This window comes from Copidosoma floridanum, unplaced genomic scaffold (genome assembly GCF_036245765.1).
Source record: "Copidosoma floridanum isolate Cflo_tuat_1 unplaced genomic scaffold, Cflo_Japanese_pri ptg000021l, whole genome shotgun sequence".
NCBI classification, from domain to species: Eukaryota; Metazoa; Arthropoda; class Insecta; order Hymenoptera; family Encyrtidae; genus Copidosoma; species Copidosoma floridanum.
The window spans coordinates 6,002,194-6,020,165 of record NW_028321898.1 but is presented as its reverse complement, the minus strand read 5'-3'; the positions used below and the strand labels follow the sequence as shown (position 1 = coordinate 6,020,165).

The 17,972-nt window shown below is 35.5% G+C and overlaps 1 protein-coding gene across 3 annotated transcripts in view; it reads left to right on the top strand.

The window, feature by feature from the left end:
- Sarm (sterile alpha and armadillo motif) overlaps nt 1–17,972 on the top strand; it is a 390,671-nt gene that overhangs the window by 226,182 nt on the left and 146,517 nt on the right. For all 3 annotated transcript variants that reach the window (XM_089594455.1, XM_089594454.1, XM_089594456.1), the window contains exon 4: nt 16,102–16,269. In XM_089594455.1, the coding sequence (XP_089450581.1) occupies nt 16,102–16,269 (168 nt within the window). The remainder of the gene's footprint in view (nt 1–16,101; nt 16,270–17,972) is intronic.

Genomic DNA, 17,972 nt, shown 5'->3' with positions numbered 1-17,972 from the left:
TGAGTAAAAATCCTCGGTTTTATCAACCGCCAGTCAGTAGTTTTGAAATTGTTTTCCAGCATTAAAATAATTTGGAGTTAGCAGGTCCTCACTTTACCAGTCTGGATAAAATAGGTATAATATTATGTACTGACGTGCATGCAAAGATAGTTAAAGAAGGAATTAGGAGACGTAGTTTAAAGGAACCAACTACCATGCGTACTTTACTTGGTTAGATATTGTGTAATCTTTTCTGGGAAGTAGAAGAGATGATAAATCATTCTCGAAAAAAATTCACACCGTGTATGTTAGCTTGTGAAAACTCCTTTGCTTCCATCCATTATTGAGAGAAATCAGGTAGATATGTTGTTAGACTGCCGTTCAAGTTATGTCTAGATACTTTAGATCAGCCTTGGAAACATTCTAGGTTTCTCTCAGCCTAAATGATGATAAATTTAAAGCGTAGATTTAATAGAAATCCTGAACTCACAAGTTCGTATGTGCAGTTTATAAATGAATATTTTAATGTAGGACACGTGTGTCAAATTTATTCTAAAGTATCTAAATAGTGTTGGTTTATGTCACATCATGGCATTATGAAGCTCTTCACCCCTACAATTAAATTGCGTACTGTTTTTAATGCCTCAGCCAAATTAAGCTCAGGCATTTCTTTAAATGATCTGCTCTATGTGGGCCCAAATTTACTCAGAAATCTCTCTGATCTTATATTTAAGTAGAGAAATTACGAGTTTGTAATCATACCAGATATAGGAAAAATGTTTTGTCAAGTCTGGATTGATGAATAAGATCAAAGGTATCAATACATATACTGGTGTTTTAATCCTTTAGAGCCTATGAAGGTTTATTCCTTGAAGACGGTCACTTATGTGTTAACGTGCTCATTCTTTTGAGCATTTTGCGTGCTGAAGCAGTTAGCTATTGATTACAGTGAATCTTATCTGCTATCCTCGTTAGTTTTAAGTAGTAAAATACACATGGACGATGTTTTGTCGGGTGTTTATACTTTATCCGAAGCGAAGAGAAAAGAAATTAAATGATAGAGGTCGCAGGTTATGGCGCTTTCTCATTGCATATATTATCGGCTAATAATGTTAAAATATTGTAACAAGGCTGATTCACTGCGTAACTGGAGGACTCATCAGAGATTTCTTTAAAAGAGATGAATTCGCCAGTACAGGTATAAGGAATCGTATGGTTTCTGGGGGAAGATGTATTTCGTTATAACTTTTCGAAACCTTCAAAGGTAGAAGCATGGTTTAAAAGAGATATCTTACTAATATATATAAAGCAAATTCGCTAAAACCGTTGTAATCGCTAACCACAAAAACTACTGAACCGATTTTGCTGAAATTTTGCACACTGATTCATTATACTTCCTAGATGGTTTGAGTATAGTTTTTATCTTAAAAAATTAAATAACAATAGCAATAAATGAGCTTAAAGTTTTGCAAAAATATGCCAGCTTTTCACTTTAGTTCAGTAAAATCCGCTAGGTGGTGTCGACATAAAATCAAGGCTACCTGCAACAGAATTGAATAAGTGTGGTTATAATAGGCCGGAGCGTCTTGGTAACCGATGCAGATGTGCTTCGGCAGTTAAACGAGCTGCATAGACAATAGAGATTATAGTCCTGCTGCTGGATATTCCGGTTACGAACGACACTCGTCTCTAAGGGGAAAGGGACCTACAGGTGTCCATTCACCCTGAATCTCGACGAGTGGGTAGTACTTTCCCTTTCTTGATCTGATTACAGATCTCAGTAATAAAACTGGGTAAAGTCAAGTCGGCCCTAGCAGCAGTTATAACCATTGCCTCGGTTACCTCGTCTTTTCCTATTTGTAGGCGATAAAACCTCCCTTGGGTATAGCCATGTGGCATCAAAATGCCAGCACGAAGGTCTTTCACTATCCTTATAATTCTCGTATCCGTAGTATGAGTAGGTTTCTTGGTATCCGGACTCTTAGACGGGGAAGGTCTTTTCCGAGATACAGGAACCGCATACACAGCTTTGATCTGTACCTCATAATCTATATAAGAGACATATCTAGCCAGAGCACAATCTGCACCAACTCTTCCGAGTTTTGTGGCAGTCCCACCATCCCGCCTGGTACCGTCAGAGAATTTTTGGCTACAAATGTAAGCCAGGGAAAACAGCTCTGAGGGGCACGGGCAGTCACAACGGCTACCTTCTTAGTCGTCGCGTCCCCAACGCGCTTACCCATATGTTCCCGTCTAACGATGAGCGGTTGGTTATCCGGGAAACGACCCAAAGACGAGATATCCTTGAACAGCAGCGTACTTCCCTCCATCACAGTCTCTGTACATAGAGACTCCCAGGGTAAGAATCAAGCTACCCGTAGCCAGCTCTTTATCATCATTAATAATAATAAAGAATAGCCTGAAAGTTTCACCACTGGCGCTGTTTAGGGCCATTATAAGTAATTACGTTCTCTATTTAACCGTAAATATCATCGGTTCTTTAAAGAGCCACTTAAGTTTAAATTACCTTGCCAACAAATACATTATTACTACGATTTTCGGAGACAATTCGTCAACTAAAAGACTATGTTAAGTCAGCCACTATTAAACCAAGTCAGCCATTCACTGGCAGACGTTACCTGCGGAGTTGTTCTTCGCAAGGCTGGAAAACCTGGTGACCGACGACCCTATATTACCCTCTCGACTCTAAGCATTCAACCAGGAATCACTGATCCTCTCCAAGGTCTGCGCTGGGCAAACCTACAACAGCTGTGACGAAAAAAAAACTTGAGCCAACGGGACAGCCTCCACTGGACAAGTATCACTAACCAATCTCCCCATCTAAGATCACCAAAACAACTGAATCTGCAAGTAAAAAAGGTGCTTTAGACATCAACATCTTCGACGTTATACCGGAAGACGTTAGAAAAGAGCACTACAACTAGCTCCAAAGCTTCGGACTTTGTAATTTTTCTCCCGATCAGTCTGAGTCTTCAACAGCAGGCCAGAGAAGATCACCCTGAGGTATCCAGGCAGTCACAATTGCTGCTAACTGCAGTCAAGAAAGAGTTGACTTAAGAAGCTCACCGGTCTTTTTTAGGGCCATCGGACGTCGAACTACCTTGCCAACAAATATATTAGAACTTAACAAAGTTGACAGAAAACAGCCTTTAGGGGTCACAAAAATTTTAAGCATACCAAAAGTCGCAAGAGGGTGGATTGGAAAAAAAACTTCAAATGTTTCTAATAAATACAATTTTACTTAGGCGTCAAGAAACTGTCGCAGAAAATTTATTGAGATTGGAACAGCAGCGTCAAAATCGACAAATGAAGAATCCATTACGTGAGAGATCAGCTTTTCATTGTACCCTCATAGCAATCTCTGAAATCTTTAAAGATCCTACTTCAGATTTTTAAATAAGTAGAAAATGTATTTGTGTTTTTGTGGCAATAAAAAATATAGGGTTTAAGGTCCAGGACTTTGTTGCTCTGGTAATAAAGTTGTGAGATAAGGGAAAAAAAATTTTTTTTTAATATAAATTTTTTGGGAGTATAAAATCTTAACAGTTTTTAAAACTAGCCCTTTTCGTGAATTACACGGGAGAAACTGTTAATCAACGGCTCCTTATGGCCACCGATTATTTTATGGCATAAAGAACGCACGGTACTTTTCAGCATAATTATTGTTTTGAATTTTTACACCTTATTATTTGACCAAATAAACTATATGGATTCCGAAAAAATATGTTTTTAATAAGAAGATTTTTGTTCTGAGATGTGTCAGAAATATGTGTAAAATTTCTAACTGAAAACGTTTCACATTACATGTTAACACACTACGGTGTTTTATTTAGTAAGTCTCGGGCGAAGCCGAGCCGGGGGGCTGCTAGTTCTATATAAATTTTAATTTATAAAGCTCGCCTATATGATTCTCCTTATTGGATAGCTCTTGTTCTAGTGTATGTTACGCTTCTTTTGCAATTATTGTGGTTTCTCAAGCTGGACTGGGACCCTCTAGTTTCAGCAGAGATCAAGAATCGTTAGTTGTCTTGGTTATCTGAAATTCAAGAGTTCAATAGAGTCAGAATTCTGCGATAGAATCGTTTCAACCCAAAAATACAAGTTATCGAGGTACGTGGTTACGATGATGCTTCAGAGACCGCATAGCTGCTGTTCTATACCTTTGCGTAGTACAAGTGGATCGTGTCAACGTATCGCTTCTACAGTCCAAAACGAAAGTATCTCCTCTAATGGTTATTAGTATTTCTTGACAATTGTTATAACGAAATTCAATAACCACTTCCTGATGCTACTTGGCACTATGTGTCACATAAGCTGAGTCTAACAGATACTGCGTCATGAAGCGTCTTACCGTCCCGGCATCAAAAACATGCCAACTGGGTTTGGGTCAAGCGAACTGCTACAACTTACTACTGAATTTGAAGCATTTAAAACCGATTTTGAAGTCCCGAGCAAGGACCCAGTTTATGTATACATATATATATATAAATGTTTATAAATATTTAAATTTCGATAAGCTTTTGTGCGTAACTGCCTATCGTTTAAGATATTTCTGAAACTAAATCGCTTTGGTAAGAAAATCAAATTATCACTTCTGCATACAACCGTTACCGTCTCTAGCTTGCCGCTTCGAAATTAAAAAATGCAAAATTATCCATGACTTATCCTTACCACAGCATTCATTTTGAATCATATCAGAAATTCTTACTCCAAGCAAATGATGAAAATCAGTCAGACCTGTAGGCTTTCTTCCCTGTTGACCAAGAAATCATTGAAATGCTGCTCTCTAGCCCACTGATACAACTCAACCCGTTTTTTAAGGATCATTTGATCAGAGTTGTAAGTCGTTTAATTCATTCGTTACGAGCTTTTGACACGATTCATCCTGCAGTCTTAGCTGGTAACAATTATTTATTCGTTTAATAATTGAGCAAGCTTATAAGTTTATGATTTATAGAGGTCTTCCGCTCACGTTGAGCACTTGCCGTAGAGAGTTTTGGATTACAAGAGTTCACTAAAGTATCCATTTTGCGATCACTAAGTGTTTGACATGTAAGTGCTACTTAGCTCCCACTGTTATCCAAGTTATCAGCCATAGCTGATCTGCCCAATTCTTTAACAAAGGCACAATCAAGATACAACTTGATGTAACTAAAATCATTAATGATACACTATTTCTCTACCTCTCACAACGAGTGATAAAGTTTGTCACATTCACAGACTTTTGTCGTTTGCTAAGAGTACATCAGAAGAGTCTTTCTGAAGTAAAAATTTCTAGCACTACAGTTTCTCTACATATTTTTCTGAAAATTATAATTTTAAAAATTTGGTGTATACATTGTTTCTTGTGAAATGGTGACGGACAGCTTAGAAATTTCAAATATTTCAAAGGAACTGATTGATAACAAAGTTTCCACTTTATTCATTTCAGTGATTAATTTGAAACTTCTTACTATTTTGCTTTAATTGATAACCTGTAAATTAAAGTTGGACCTATGAAGATACAAGTTCTTATTCTATTGTATTAAAATATTTCTTTACTTTAGGCAAACTATTTCAAAGTGAAAAAGAAAGAATGACTCATACAGAAATTGAAAATAGAGAAAAAAATGCAAACGTATTATTAAAACAAATGTACTTTTTCTCACCATAGCTTAAATTCAAGATAAGAAACTACCTTCAACAACTAAAAAATAAATTTAAATAATTCTATGAGCGAGGGAAAAATATGTACATATTGCCTGGAAAAAAGGTTACATGATAGAAAGTGATGAAAATAGCCAAGCGCAGAGCATAAAAAAACGTTTACTTTGTTATGTAGTATAAATGGAATAAATAAGTTGATTACAAAAGAATACCTAAATAAAGAAGTCGATTTTATACGTTTGCAAAACTGTGGCGTTCATATTGTTTGCTTGCTGGTAGTAGTGGTACGCACTCTGAGTATTTATTTTCCTAAAGCATCAAAATATACTTTTTATAATAGAAACTAATTAGTTATCTCAAATACTATAATACTCTCAAAATTAATTGTGCACAAAACTTATTTTATATAATTTTCATTACAAAATTTTTGTTATACGTGGATACTATAGATTTTCAGGTTACGATTTATCTTATCCCATAAAGAACTGTATGAGATGAAATATACGAACAATTTTTACAATTTTATAATTTGTGACCAAAAAGTTTGCTTGTTGTCAAAACTTTGTTTTAGTTATTGCAAAAAAAATCCGATATTTTTAAATTCGACAATTACCTGAATAAAATTTTTGGAGCATCATTAGTTGAAGAAGTTAGTTATTACAACTGGGGAAAAACTTCTGTAATGACTCTAAAAATATTGTTGAAGAGTTGCATGACTTTATTTTTATTTATTTCAAGTAAAAAACTTATCACAATATGCTTATATTTTTCTTCAGCAAGACTTGTTTTCCAAAGTGGAGAAAAACAACTTCAAAGGTGGTGAATGCATTATTATCCTTTATTTCGCGGAAAACTACGATTTTCTTCTCAAATACGCTCTACCTGTTTATATTTGAACAACCAATCAAGCAAGAGTATTCACTGTTTACATCTGATACAAGCAGAGCGATATACTATGGTGTTTTGAATTTATTTTAATGTCTGAAAATTCATGTCATGATACAATCACAGTTTATATAAATCAACAATTAGTTTTAAAATTCATAAACAAAAGTTTTGCGGTAAAACATACAATAAAATCATTACAGTGATGGTACTCCCCAAGAACTATATAAATTTTTAAAATATATTTCATGATCAAAAAGATCTTAATGTTTCAGGTATTTGCCATTATTTTCCAACAGCTCATGAAAAAGGTGCAAACAACATATTAGAAGACTTAGTAAGAAGATCTGCAGGTAAAAAAAAACTTGGATTACCTACAGGCCAACAAATTTTTACTTCTGTAGCTTTCTGGCTTAGCTATAAATAGTGTTTGAGTCTGTCACAAAACAAACGTACGAAATTAAAATTTTTAAGTTATACATTCTGAATAAATTAAGTTCAAATGGCAATTGTAGACTATTTATAGTTAGTGTAACATACACATATGGTGTAGAAAAAGTACACTTTTTTCACAATTTGTGGTCATGGATAATCAAGTTTTCTTTATGATAATCATCGAGAAAAAATTTTGACTCATCTGTGGGTGGCGTTAAAATTGTTAAAATATAAAAAAATTGCGCGTATCGTTAATTATCATCTAAAACACATACAATTTGTTTGTTAAAAACATACGATATGCGCAATTTTTTCCATAAAAAGAATTTTTTACAGGCCTCTGGAAGCATGTTTTTAGTACATAATAGAGCGTCTATGAAAATTTTTAGACCAAAAGTTTGGAACCCAAGCATTTTTTGAAGTTTTCAAGGTTTCTTTTTAGATTTTGAGTTCTTTGATAATATCTTTGAGCTTTTGGACAAAATTTTTCTAATTTCTTAGGAAATTTTCGATTGGTATTATGCTTATAATTTTTTCATTTAAATTAATTGTTTTAAAGCAGTGTAGAGGTATAAGTTGCATCAAATCGCGAAAAAAGGTGAAATCTATTTTTTTGCGAACGATAGGATAGATAATTTCCCACGGATATACATACATCAACACATACTCACATATATATATACACACTTGGACACACACGCGTATACATATATATATATATATATATATATATATATATATATATATATATATATATATGTAATGAAGTTATTTTGCCGCTAACGCCACTGTTGTGTAAAAGAATCTGCAGTGGGGTGGTTAGAAGAGGCAGTAGGGTACAGGGGGAACAAAGAGGATTTATTGTGTTGTTGGCACGAATCAGATAGTTACATTGTCCAAGCCACTGCTGCCACATAAACTACAAATACATTCAGATGTTTATTGCAACATAATGTGAAAAAAGCACTAATATTTGTAATGGAGAAGTCGGCTGGCGTAGCTAGCAGAAAGGCTACCCCCCCCCTAGTATGTGTATGTATATTAAGGCAGCAGTTGATGTACCGAGACTGCTGTCTGTGGATTGTAGATGCACATGGGTGAAAAAAAATATCATGTCATATTTCCTGGCTTATATTTTATGAAAAAAGTAGAATCATTTTTTAAATGTTTTTTGGTTTGTGACCAAAAGTTATTTTTTTATTCGTTTTTTGGCCTCACTGATAGTAGTATGAACTTTCCTTAAGTTGTCAGGTATGATACAGAGTATCTGCTTAAGTAGCGGGCTCTTTTACATGAAATCGTTTGCTTAGTATAGGCACCAATTTCTTTATAAAAATATCCAGTGACATGCCCTTAATAGGCGTGATCACGTGTACATTGTGTTTATTGCCTACCTACATATGTCATTAAGGTCTCTCAGCATTACTATGTAACAGGTTGAAACAGGTTGGCAAGGTCATAATTTTCTTTCATTGTTTGTATTTGCATATGGCGTCCTTCTACAAATTATGCCTGCCTTTACGCTACAGCTTTCTCTGTTGTGTATCTTTTTTTTAAATAAACAATAAACTTAGTAATATTATCAATATATTTAACGTTTAGGCTTATTCGTGCAGCTTCGCGCGAATTTTTGATCACACTAATCTTTCTGACTATCTTGAACCCAACCTTGAACATTTTTTATGTCCTAGATGGAAAGTTTAAGGGGAATTTTATTGACATCAAAAGTAAAAACAAATTCTATTATACTAAAAAAAATCCGCATTAAGCAACTCTGTCATCGCTTTGGTCATTGTCTTCTCGACATTGCCTTGGTCATGTTGCTTATTGATTATTGCTATTTTATTAATTAATCAATTGTGTTATATTTATTAGTATTTTATGTAATCACTTTTCGATTTTTTTTATGCATTTATTTTACTATAAGTGTTTGAATGAATTAATAATAAGTTATTGGTTAGCAAAATTTATAAGAATTAGCAGGTCTGTGACTTCTCCATAAAAAGTGTTTTGTTCTTTTAATTTATTATTGACATGTTATGTAGAAAAAAGTAAAAAATAAAAAAGGTCGAACATGCATACTTAAAAAAAAAATAGTTATCTCAATAAAGCTTATTACTCACGTTATCAGCATGCTGTATACAACTCAAATAAATATAAAAATGAAAGCGTTTTCTCACTTGCACGTAGGGGTAAACCGGGGTATTACTGTGGTTTTTTTTTAGTAGTTAGCTTTAAACGTTTTTCTAAGAAATTTAGTTCGTCGAATCGTTTTTTTTTATTTATTTTTTTATTTATTTTTTTTTATTATTAATGCTGGACTTAAACACTACTAAGTTCCACTTTTATAAATGTATAAACTGATGAATATCGATTTAAAAAGAGGTTTTAAGGTTCAGTTGTCAATGCTGGTATTATTGCGGGCCTGTATGTATTATTTTTCACGTATTATTAAGGTCAATTTCAATGCTAAATCAACGAGGTATCCGCAATAATACCATTATAGTGAAAGAGGTTATGTGTGCACCAGTTATTGTGGACGTGATTTTTTTTTATGCAAATGTAAATTTTTTAAGGCTATTTTGGATACGAAGTTCCATGAATTAGGTACTCTATATATTGATCTAATGATTTCAAGTGTTTACTCACCATAACTCATCAGTTCAATTAAAATAATGTTCGAGAGTACCGCCATAATACCCTCGTTTACCCCTATCTCTCTTTTTTTTTAATTAACTTAGTTTGAAATAATATATTGAAAGTGTAATAAGTGTAAGATGTAAGGTACATGTGTTTATATTATTGCATGGAGGATAGATATTATGCACTATTGAAATGTACTGATAACAGTTATAACTTCCTATTAGCAGTATACTTAGAACAGCTCTACTCTTAAACCCGAAGCAATTTTGCCTGCACGAGTTACAAAAGAAATGTATCTGTCAACTACGCTTTACATACATTTTTATATCCAATCGGCTCCTGGGCGTGACATAGGATATTAAGCATACTGCCGTAAACTCTCTTTGCCTCAAGTAAGAAAAGTATATTGGTGCTCTAGAATTCTTTTACTGTTGTTCATATTCGTTATCACTATATCTATGTGGATTCTAACTAATCAGCGGTATACACAGTATATACTGTATTAGTTGTGATTTTATATCTCTGAACTTGTTATGTCCCTGGACTTCTACGCAATCTAATTATTTTTGTTCTTTAGAATTTTTACAGAAGGAATAACTTTAAGATTTATGCATACACGTATGCATATCTAAACAAGTGTTTTATATACATGTTTGTATGTTTTATCATAGGTGAGTAAATCAAGCGAATAGTTGAAGACCGTAACCATGCTCTGCTACCAATTTTTTTCGTAATTATTTATTATTATTATTATTATTATTATTATTATTATTATTTAACATTTACTTCTGATAAATATTGTAATGTTATGAACGAGCTTCACACTCGTTTACAGGCCATGGAACCGGTAGACCTCTGACTGTTTCACTCAATCAGATTAGTTTCCAAACTGAGTAGAACATTAATATAGTTCAAATTGATTTATGTAGATAGAAACTTATTGAAACAGTTGAGAGAAAGAGATAGATTTATAAGGGGACAGATAATATATAGTGAGTACTATAATGTATGAAATACCCCACTACTTAAGCGAACACCTTTTCCTTTACATGATATCTATTATATCTTTTTGTGTTATAACTAACATTTTCCTTTCGTACAAAAAGACTTCTCTTTTTGTATTTTTCGTTCACATTAATTTATTTTATGTATTTTCTATATCTGTGTATTTATGTACCTCTTATATTTTCCTCATAAACTTTTTTATATTTCATAACGAGCCTTTGTTTTATATGTCTTAAATAAAAAATAAAATAGGCATTTTGGCAGTCCCTATAAGAGTAAGTGAGATAGAGAGAGCCATCGATCATCTGCTCTCTCTCTCTCTCTCTCTCTCTCTCTCTCTGTGCCCTCGTGGCTAAAAGCTGCTATTCGACTCTGGCTCGTCTCAAACGCTTTGAATACAGCCTACCAAATGACACTAGATTACTTCTGGTTCGCTCATTAGTGTTTCCACACTTAGATTACTGTGTGTCCCTTCTATATGGTCTCTCAAGTGAAATTGAAACGAAGATGAAAAGATGTTTGAAAGCCGCACTTCGCTATGTTGACAATCTACGAAAGTCCGATCATATCACTTCTACTTACAAGAAATACAACATCACATCTTTTTCCAGTCGAAGGCTCTACATTATGCTGTGTCTCCTTGAGAATGTCCTTAGAACTGGGTATCCTGGTTATCTAGCGGAACTCTTCACCTTCAAACCCTCATCCTCTCGACTCAGGCAGTCCGATGCTCTAGAACTGCAACTGGCTCATACTAAGCTCGACGTTTACAAACACTCGTTTACTTTTGGCGCTGCCAGGGAGTGGAACTCCCTTCCTGCTAACTTGCGGATTGACTCCCCGCTTGCTAGATCTAAAAGTCGGCTTTTGCGTGCAATCAAGGAAAAAGATTATATACTGAACTCATAACCAATTAGCTTTCTTTGTTTATTATTATTATATATTACTTATTTAACTTTATGTGTTTATTATACTTTTACATACGGGATATTCTTAAGTACTTGAGGAGCGGGGACCAGCGTGTGGATCAGCTTTCCCTGAGTCAAAATCCGTTTACAGAATAATTTTTTAACAATTATTCATTAAGTAAATGGATTTACAAAAGTGCTCAATTTCAGCGTGTTTAGAACGCAAATTTCAATGGCGCGGGCTGCCATGAAGTGCAGTGTCATGGATCGCAACAACATAGCAACAAACCTCTAGGTCGGTAAACAAAGTCTGAATAGATCCCCTAGCGGGCATGAGATGGCGCTCAAATGTGATTAAAATAGTAAAAACGTGTAGCTATAAAATTATTAGAAAGAGATGAAGGGCTGAGTATCAGAAACGTAAAAACAAATAAATAAGCGTACAAAAAGGTTATTTAGTTAACCAGAGATATTATTATGAGATCATTCTACATACGATGAAATTGACAGTGACGATGAAGATGATGATGATAATGATGAAGATAATAAACATGATAATTAATGTAATAAAAAATAGAAGATACAATTGTAAACAACATTAATAATAATAATAAAGAAAATGTTTAGCTTAAGCGGTTATCAGGTAAGACTTAGGCCGCACTTGGGTAGTACTTGAGCAGTGGCGCTTGGGCGGCACTTGGATGGCACTTTGGCGGCACTTGAGCAGAATGTGAAAAGCGGCACTTGGGCGGTACTTTGGCAGCACTTGGGCCGTACTTTGGCGGTACTTGAGCGGCACTTGGGCCGTACTTTTGCGGTACTTGGGCCGTACTTTGGCAGAATGTGAAAAGCGGCACTTAGGCGGTACTTGGGCAGAATTTGAGCAGCGGCACTTAGGCGGTACTTGGGCAGCACTTTGGCCGTACTTTGGCGGCACTTGGGCAGAATGTGAAAAGTGGCACTTGGGCGGTACTTGGGCAGTGTGTAAAAGCGGCACTTGGGCGGTACTTGGGCAGAATTTAAGCAGCGGCACTTTGCCGGTACTTGGGCGGTACTTGGGCCGTACTTTGGCGGTACTTGGGCACAATGTGAAAAGCGGCACTTGGGCCGTACTTTGGCGGTACTTGAGCAGAATGTAAAAGCGGCACTTGGGCGGCACTTGGGCCGTACTTTGGCGGTACTTGGGCAGAATGGAAAAGCGGCACTTGTGCGGTACTTGGGCGGCACTTGGGCCGTACTTTGGCGGTACTTGGGCAAAATGTAAAAGCGGCACTTGCCGGCAAGTGCCGCCCAAGTACCGCCCAAGTGCCGCCCAAGTGCCGCTTTTACATTCTGCCCAAGTACCGCCAAAGTACGGCCCAAGTGCCGCCCAAGTACCGCACAAGTGCCGCTTTTACATTCTGCCCAAGTACCGCCAAAGTACGGCCCAAGTGCCGCCCAAGTACCACCCAAGTGCCGCCCAAGTGCCGCTTTTACATTCTGCTCAAGTACCGCCAAAGTACGGCCCAAGTGCCGCCCAAGTACTGCACAAGTGCCGCTTTTACATTCTGCCCAAGTACCGCCAAAGTACGGCCCAAGTGCCGCCCAAGTACCACCCAAGTACGGCCCAAGTGCTGCCAAAGTACCGCCCAAGTGCCGCTTTTACATTCTGCCCAATTGCCGCCAAAGTACGGCCTAAGTGCCGCCCAAGTACCGCCCAAGTGCCGCCCAAGTGCCACTGCTCAAATTCTGCCCAAGTACCGCCCAAGTGCCGCTTTTACATTCTGCCCAAGTACCGCCAAAGTACGGCCCAAGTGCCACTCAAGTGCCGCTTTTACATTCTGCCCAAGTACCGCCAAAGAACGGCCCAAGTGCTGCCCAAGTACCGCCCAAGTGCCGCTGCTCAAATTCTGCCCAAGTACAGCCTAAGTGCCGCTTTTCACATTCTGCCAAAGTACGGCCCAAGTACCGCCAAAGTACGGCCCAAGTGCCGCTCAAGTACCGCCAAAGTACGGCCCAAGTGCTGCCAAAGTACCGCCCAAGTGCCGCTTTTCACATTCTGCTCAAGTGCCGCCAAAGTGCCGTCCAAGTGCCGCCCAAGCGCCACTGCTTAAGTACTACCCAAGTGCGGCCCAAGTCTTACCTGATAACCGCTCAAGCTAAACATTTTCTTTATTATTATTATTAATGTTGTTTACAATTGTATCTTCTTTTTTTTATTACATTAATTATCATGTTTATTATCTTCATCATTATCATCATCATCTTCATCGTCACTGTCAATTTCATCGTATGTAGAATGATCTTATAATGATATCTCTGGTTAACTAAATAACCTTTTCGTACGCTTATTTATTTGTTTTTACGTTTCTGATACTCAGCCCTTCATCTCTTTCTAATAATTTTATAGCTGCACGTTTTTACTGTTTTAATCACATTTGAGCGCCATCTCCTGCCCGCTAGGGGATCTATTCAGACTTTGTTTACCGACCTAGAGGTTTGTTGCTATGTTGTTGCGATCCATGACACTGCACTTCATGGCAGCCCGCGCCATTGAAATTTGCATTCTAAACACGCTGAAATTGAGCACTTTTGTAAATCCATTTACTTAATGAATAATTGTTAAAAAATTATTCTGTAAACGGATTTTGACTCAGGGGAAGCTGATCCACACGCTGGTCCCCGCTCCTCAAGTACTTAAGAATATCCCTGTATATGTCTTTCAATACTATTATCTGCGACTATCTTGTATCTTGGACCTGCGTGTCCTCTAAACTCATCTTATGTACTTAATGCTAAGGCTACTATGGACCTTTGGCCCTTAGCCGGATAAATTCACTCTACTCTACTCTACTCTCTCTCTCTCTATTGTACTCATACAGGTACGCCTTTTTCATTGCTAATTTAATATTTTGTGTTTGTATAGAATGATTAGTTAATATTAGAATTAGTATCATTTTCTTATCATTTAAAATAAATTCTCTGTGAACAGGATTATTTTGAAATATCAATATTTGACCATAAGGCAAAATTTTTCCGGGTTCTTCCAATTGTGTTTATTCAAACTCCATCTTAACCCGTCCTTAGTAAAGAGCCAACCGAAATGAATTCGTGCACGTACACAACTACGCACAGTAAACAGATATCTGAATCCGAAAAGAGACAGAGAGACAGAGAAAGTAATACACACGAACGTTTGTTAAACTAACGTATGTACTTTTGTGTAGGTAGGTAGAATAAATACTCTTCACCGTCTATTATTGTTCTTTCTTGTTCTCGTTGTTTATTTGATAATAAACAAAAAAAAACATAATTTGCTTTTTCCTAATCTACAATATTTACTGATCAAAATACATATTTATAAATAAACTGTCTTTTTATTATAAAAATATGAAATAAAGATTATTTAGAGCCAAAAATATTAATACTTTTCCTACCTCAAGCGTTTTTGAGAGGCTGGTGTACGCTTGGTAGAAAAAATAATATTCGCTACATAAGCGCCATTGCTCTGTGGCTGCCTTATGTCCCTTGGGCCCTGTTTCGCAGGTCTCTTGGGTTGCAAAATAGCCCTGGAGACGATGGCACTTATCTGACGAGAACTACAATTTTCATCATAGACAATCAAATACTACCGAGTTAAATAACATATTTTTTAATGTCTCACATCCGTCGTGAGTCCTGAGACCCACACCTGTTTTTCTCTTCTTTATAATATAATCTTATGTTTTATTGCTAAGCTGTGTGCCCCATAACTGACCTGGGTTGTTATTTGTTACTTCCACGAGCCATGAAAAACACAAGTCAGCACTGATACTGGACCTCTCTGATTTCTAATAAATAATTGTATAACATTTAAATTAAAACAAAATCCTAAATTAAGCACTTAAAAGCTGTCACCAAAAGCTTATGTCATGTTACTTAACGGAATATCATTTAATTTATTTTTACCGATTGGAAGAGACGAGATTAAAAGTGAAGTGATAATAGGTGACAAAGTTTTTTATCATTGAGTGTCTATTAATAAAACAATAACATATCTCTCATTGTTTATCTTGCACAAAAAAAAACTTATTTGGTTTCAATTTTTTTTTACAACTATAAACCAATGGCCACATCAATGTTTTAATGAAGTGGGTGTATACTTAAAAAAAGAGCTATTGTTTTCTGATGCTCAAATGCATCAATATAAAAAATAAATTAAAATACAATACAAAATATAATGTAAAATCAAAACAAAAATTCTTTTGAATCGACATTGAAAACTTTATCAGGCTATATACTTACTATTTTTTCGTCATATGCAAACTGCTAAATCTTTCTAGTACAAGGCTTATACGCCATCTTATTCTAATCACTATTAAATATAGTGTATTAAATGAAAGTATTTTCATCATTACTTTTAGTGTAGAAGATTCAAGTTGTTTGCTTTTATTACTAATAGTGCAAGAGATTTTTATTTCTGCTTTTGTTGCGTAACTAAGTATTTTTATAATACAGAATGTTTTAAGTTGTAAGAAATCCTCTAATTTTTTTCAATCTGTCTATGTAATGTGCTTAAAAGACTATTAAATATTATAAATAACTTGATTTTTTATTTTAGCTTGTGACTGGAAGTTTCAGTTCTGAAAAAGCTATGGCAAACAGAGCAGAAACAAGAACAGTGCAGTCTAGTGATGTATTGTATAAGGAAAAAAATTCATCTAAAGCTATCCGTGGTCGTTTGGAAGTAGATGAAATTATGTCAGAAAATAGCGTTAGTGCAGCTATTGTAAGTAATTCTTTAATCTAAGATACTGCTATTGATTTCATAACGTAATATGGTTCATGATTCTTATATTGTGAAAGTAGTTTTTGTTATTTGGTATTTTGAAAATGCTTAAAAGTATACAAAAGAGCATTTGCTTAATGAAACTACTGACTAAAATACAATACAATTGCTAGCTTAAGAAATGTGTAGATATTAAGATTTAAATTACTTAGGGCAAAAAGCAGTATAAATAACATAAATAGAAACGAATACAGTTAATCAAATGATAATAAAAAGAATATAGTCAACAGCTTCTTAGAATTTGCTGTGAAAAAAAAATCTTAGAGTAAGTATGAGTGCATTGACCAGAAAAGATAGGTTAGCAACCAGTCAATTGCATTGAAACGATTTTAAAGTTTACTTGTCCGTATAAATTACTTTTTCAATGAATTATTTAAAGATGCAATACATTTTTCAATATTCTAAGCCTCAAAACCCGTAAAAATAAACATTTTTTGTTTCAAGTCCTTAACTGTGGGAAAACATATTTTTTTTACTTCTTTTACAAATTGAGAAAAAGAACTATAATAAAAGTGGTAGTAGCAACATTGATTAGAAGCCTATCCTAGATACGGCTGCTTTACTAATGCAAGAGTTTATATACATGGGGTAGGCGTGTACATAAACTATATACAATATTTGTGGTTAGCTACTGCTCCCTGCAGCTAGCTGCTGCTAGCCAGTGGTTCCTGTAACTAGCTGTTGTTTTCTGCTGGTGCAGCCAGAGGCAAACAGTAATGGCTTACACTGCTCACTATAAACGGTCCTTTATTCTGTACCTCAGAACGACCTAAAAGTGGGCTCTGAAAAAATTTTGAAGGAAGAAGTTGGGGGGGGGGGGCAGTTTAAAAGCTTAAGTTTGAAATTAGAAAATCAAAGTAGAAGAGAAGAGCGTATCAGGACTAGCTAGAAAAGTTGAATTATTAGTTTTTGGCTTATTATAGTAATAGAAGATTGTGTACGCAGTTATGAGTTGGGTTAAGGATTAACGCTTTCTCCACATAGACTAAGAATATCTGTATCAATTTGTACGAAAGCCGGAAGTGATGTCAGTGCTAAAAATAAGGACTCGCGATGTATTAAAATACCTTTGCTTATTATATTAAACAATTATAGAGAAATTGTAGTAATGCATCTGGAACTGAAGTCTCAAAAATTTAATACTTTGTCGAGTTAATTAGGAAAAGCGGGTGGTAAAACCACAGTTGTTTAATATACCAACTTTGCGGTGGCCCCAGTGGGAGCTGAGTGGTATAAACGAAATTTCTTTTTTTTTAAGATGCTCGATAAGATCCTATTTTAATCTTTTCTCCTGAACCTTGGTTCTTTGTACACCCAGATGTATACATCCAGATATATACATATCCGTTGCTCGCTTTGCGCTTGGTCTCCATTTTCTTTCCCCGATGTACGATTATTTAGTGTGGTTTAGATTATTTCTACCGATGCGAAGATCGCCCGTGATCAACAAGTTTTTTTATTAAGAACTAGTTCAAAGTATTTTTCTATTTTTAAAAAACGCTAAGTGTTTATGATTAGAAACTGACGTGTTAAATTGAATTTAATAGGTGCTTTTTCTTGATAGCTGACGTTGTTTAAGTAAAGTTCGATTTCACTCATAAGTAGCTTATTTGTGAGTAGATCGTACTATCGCCATGTTGTGG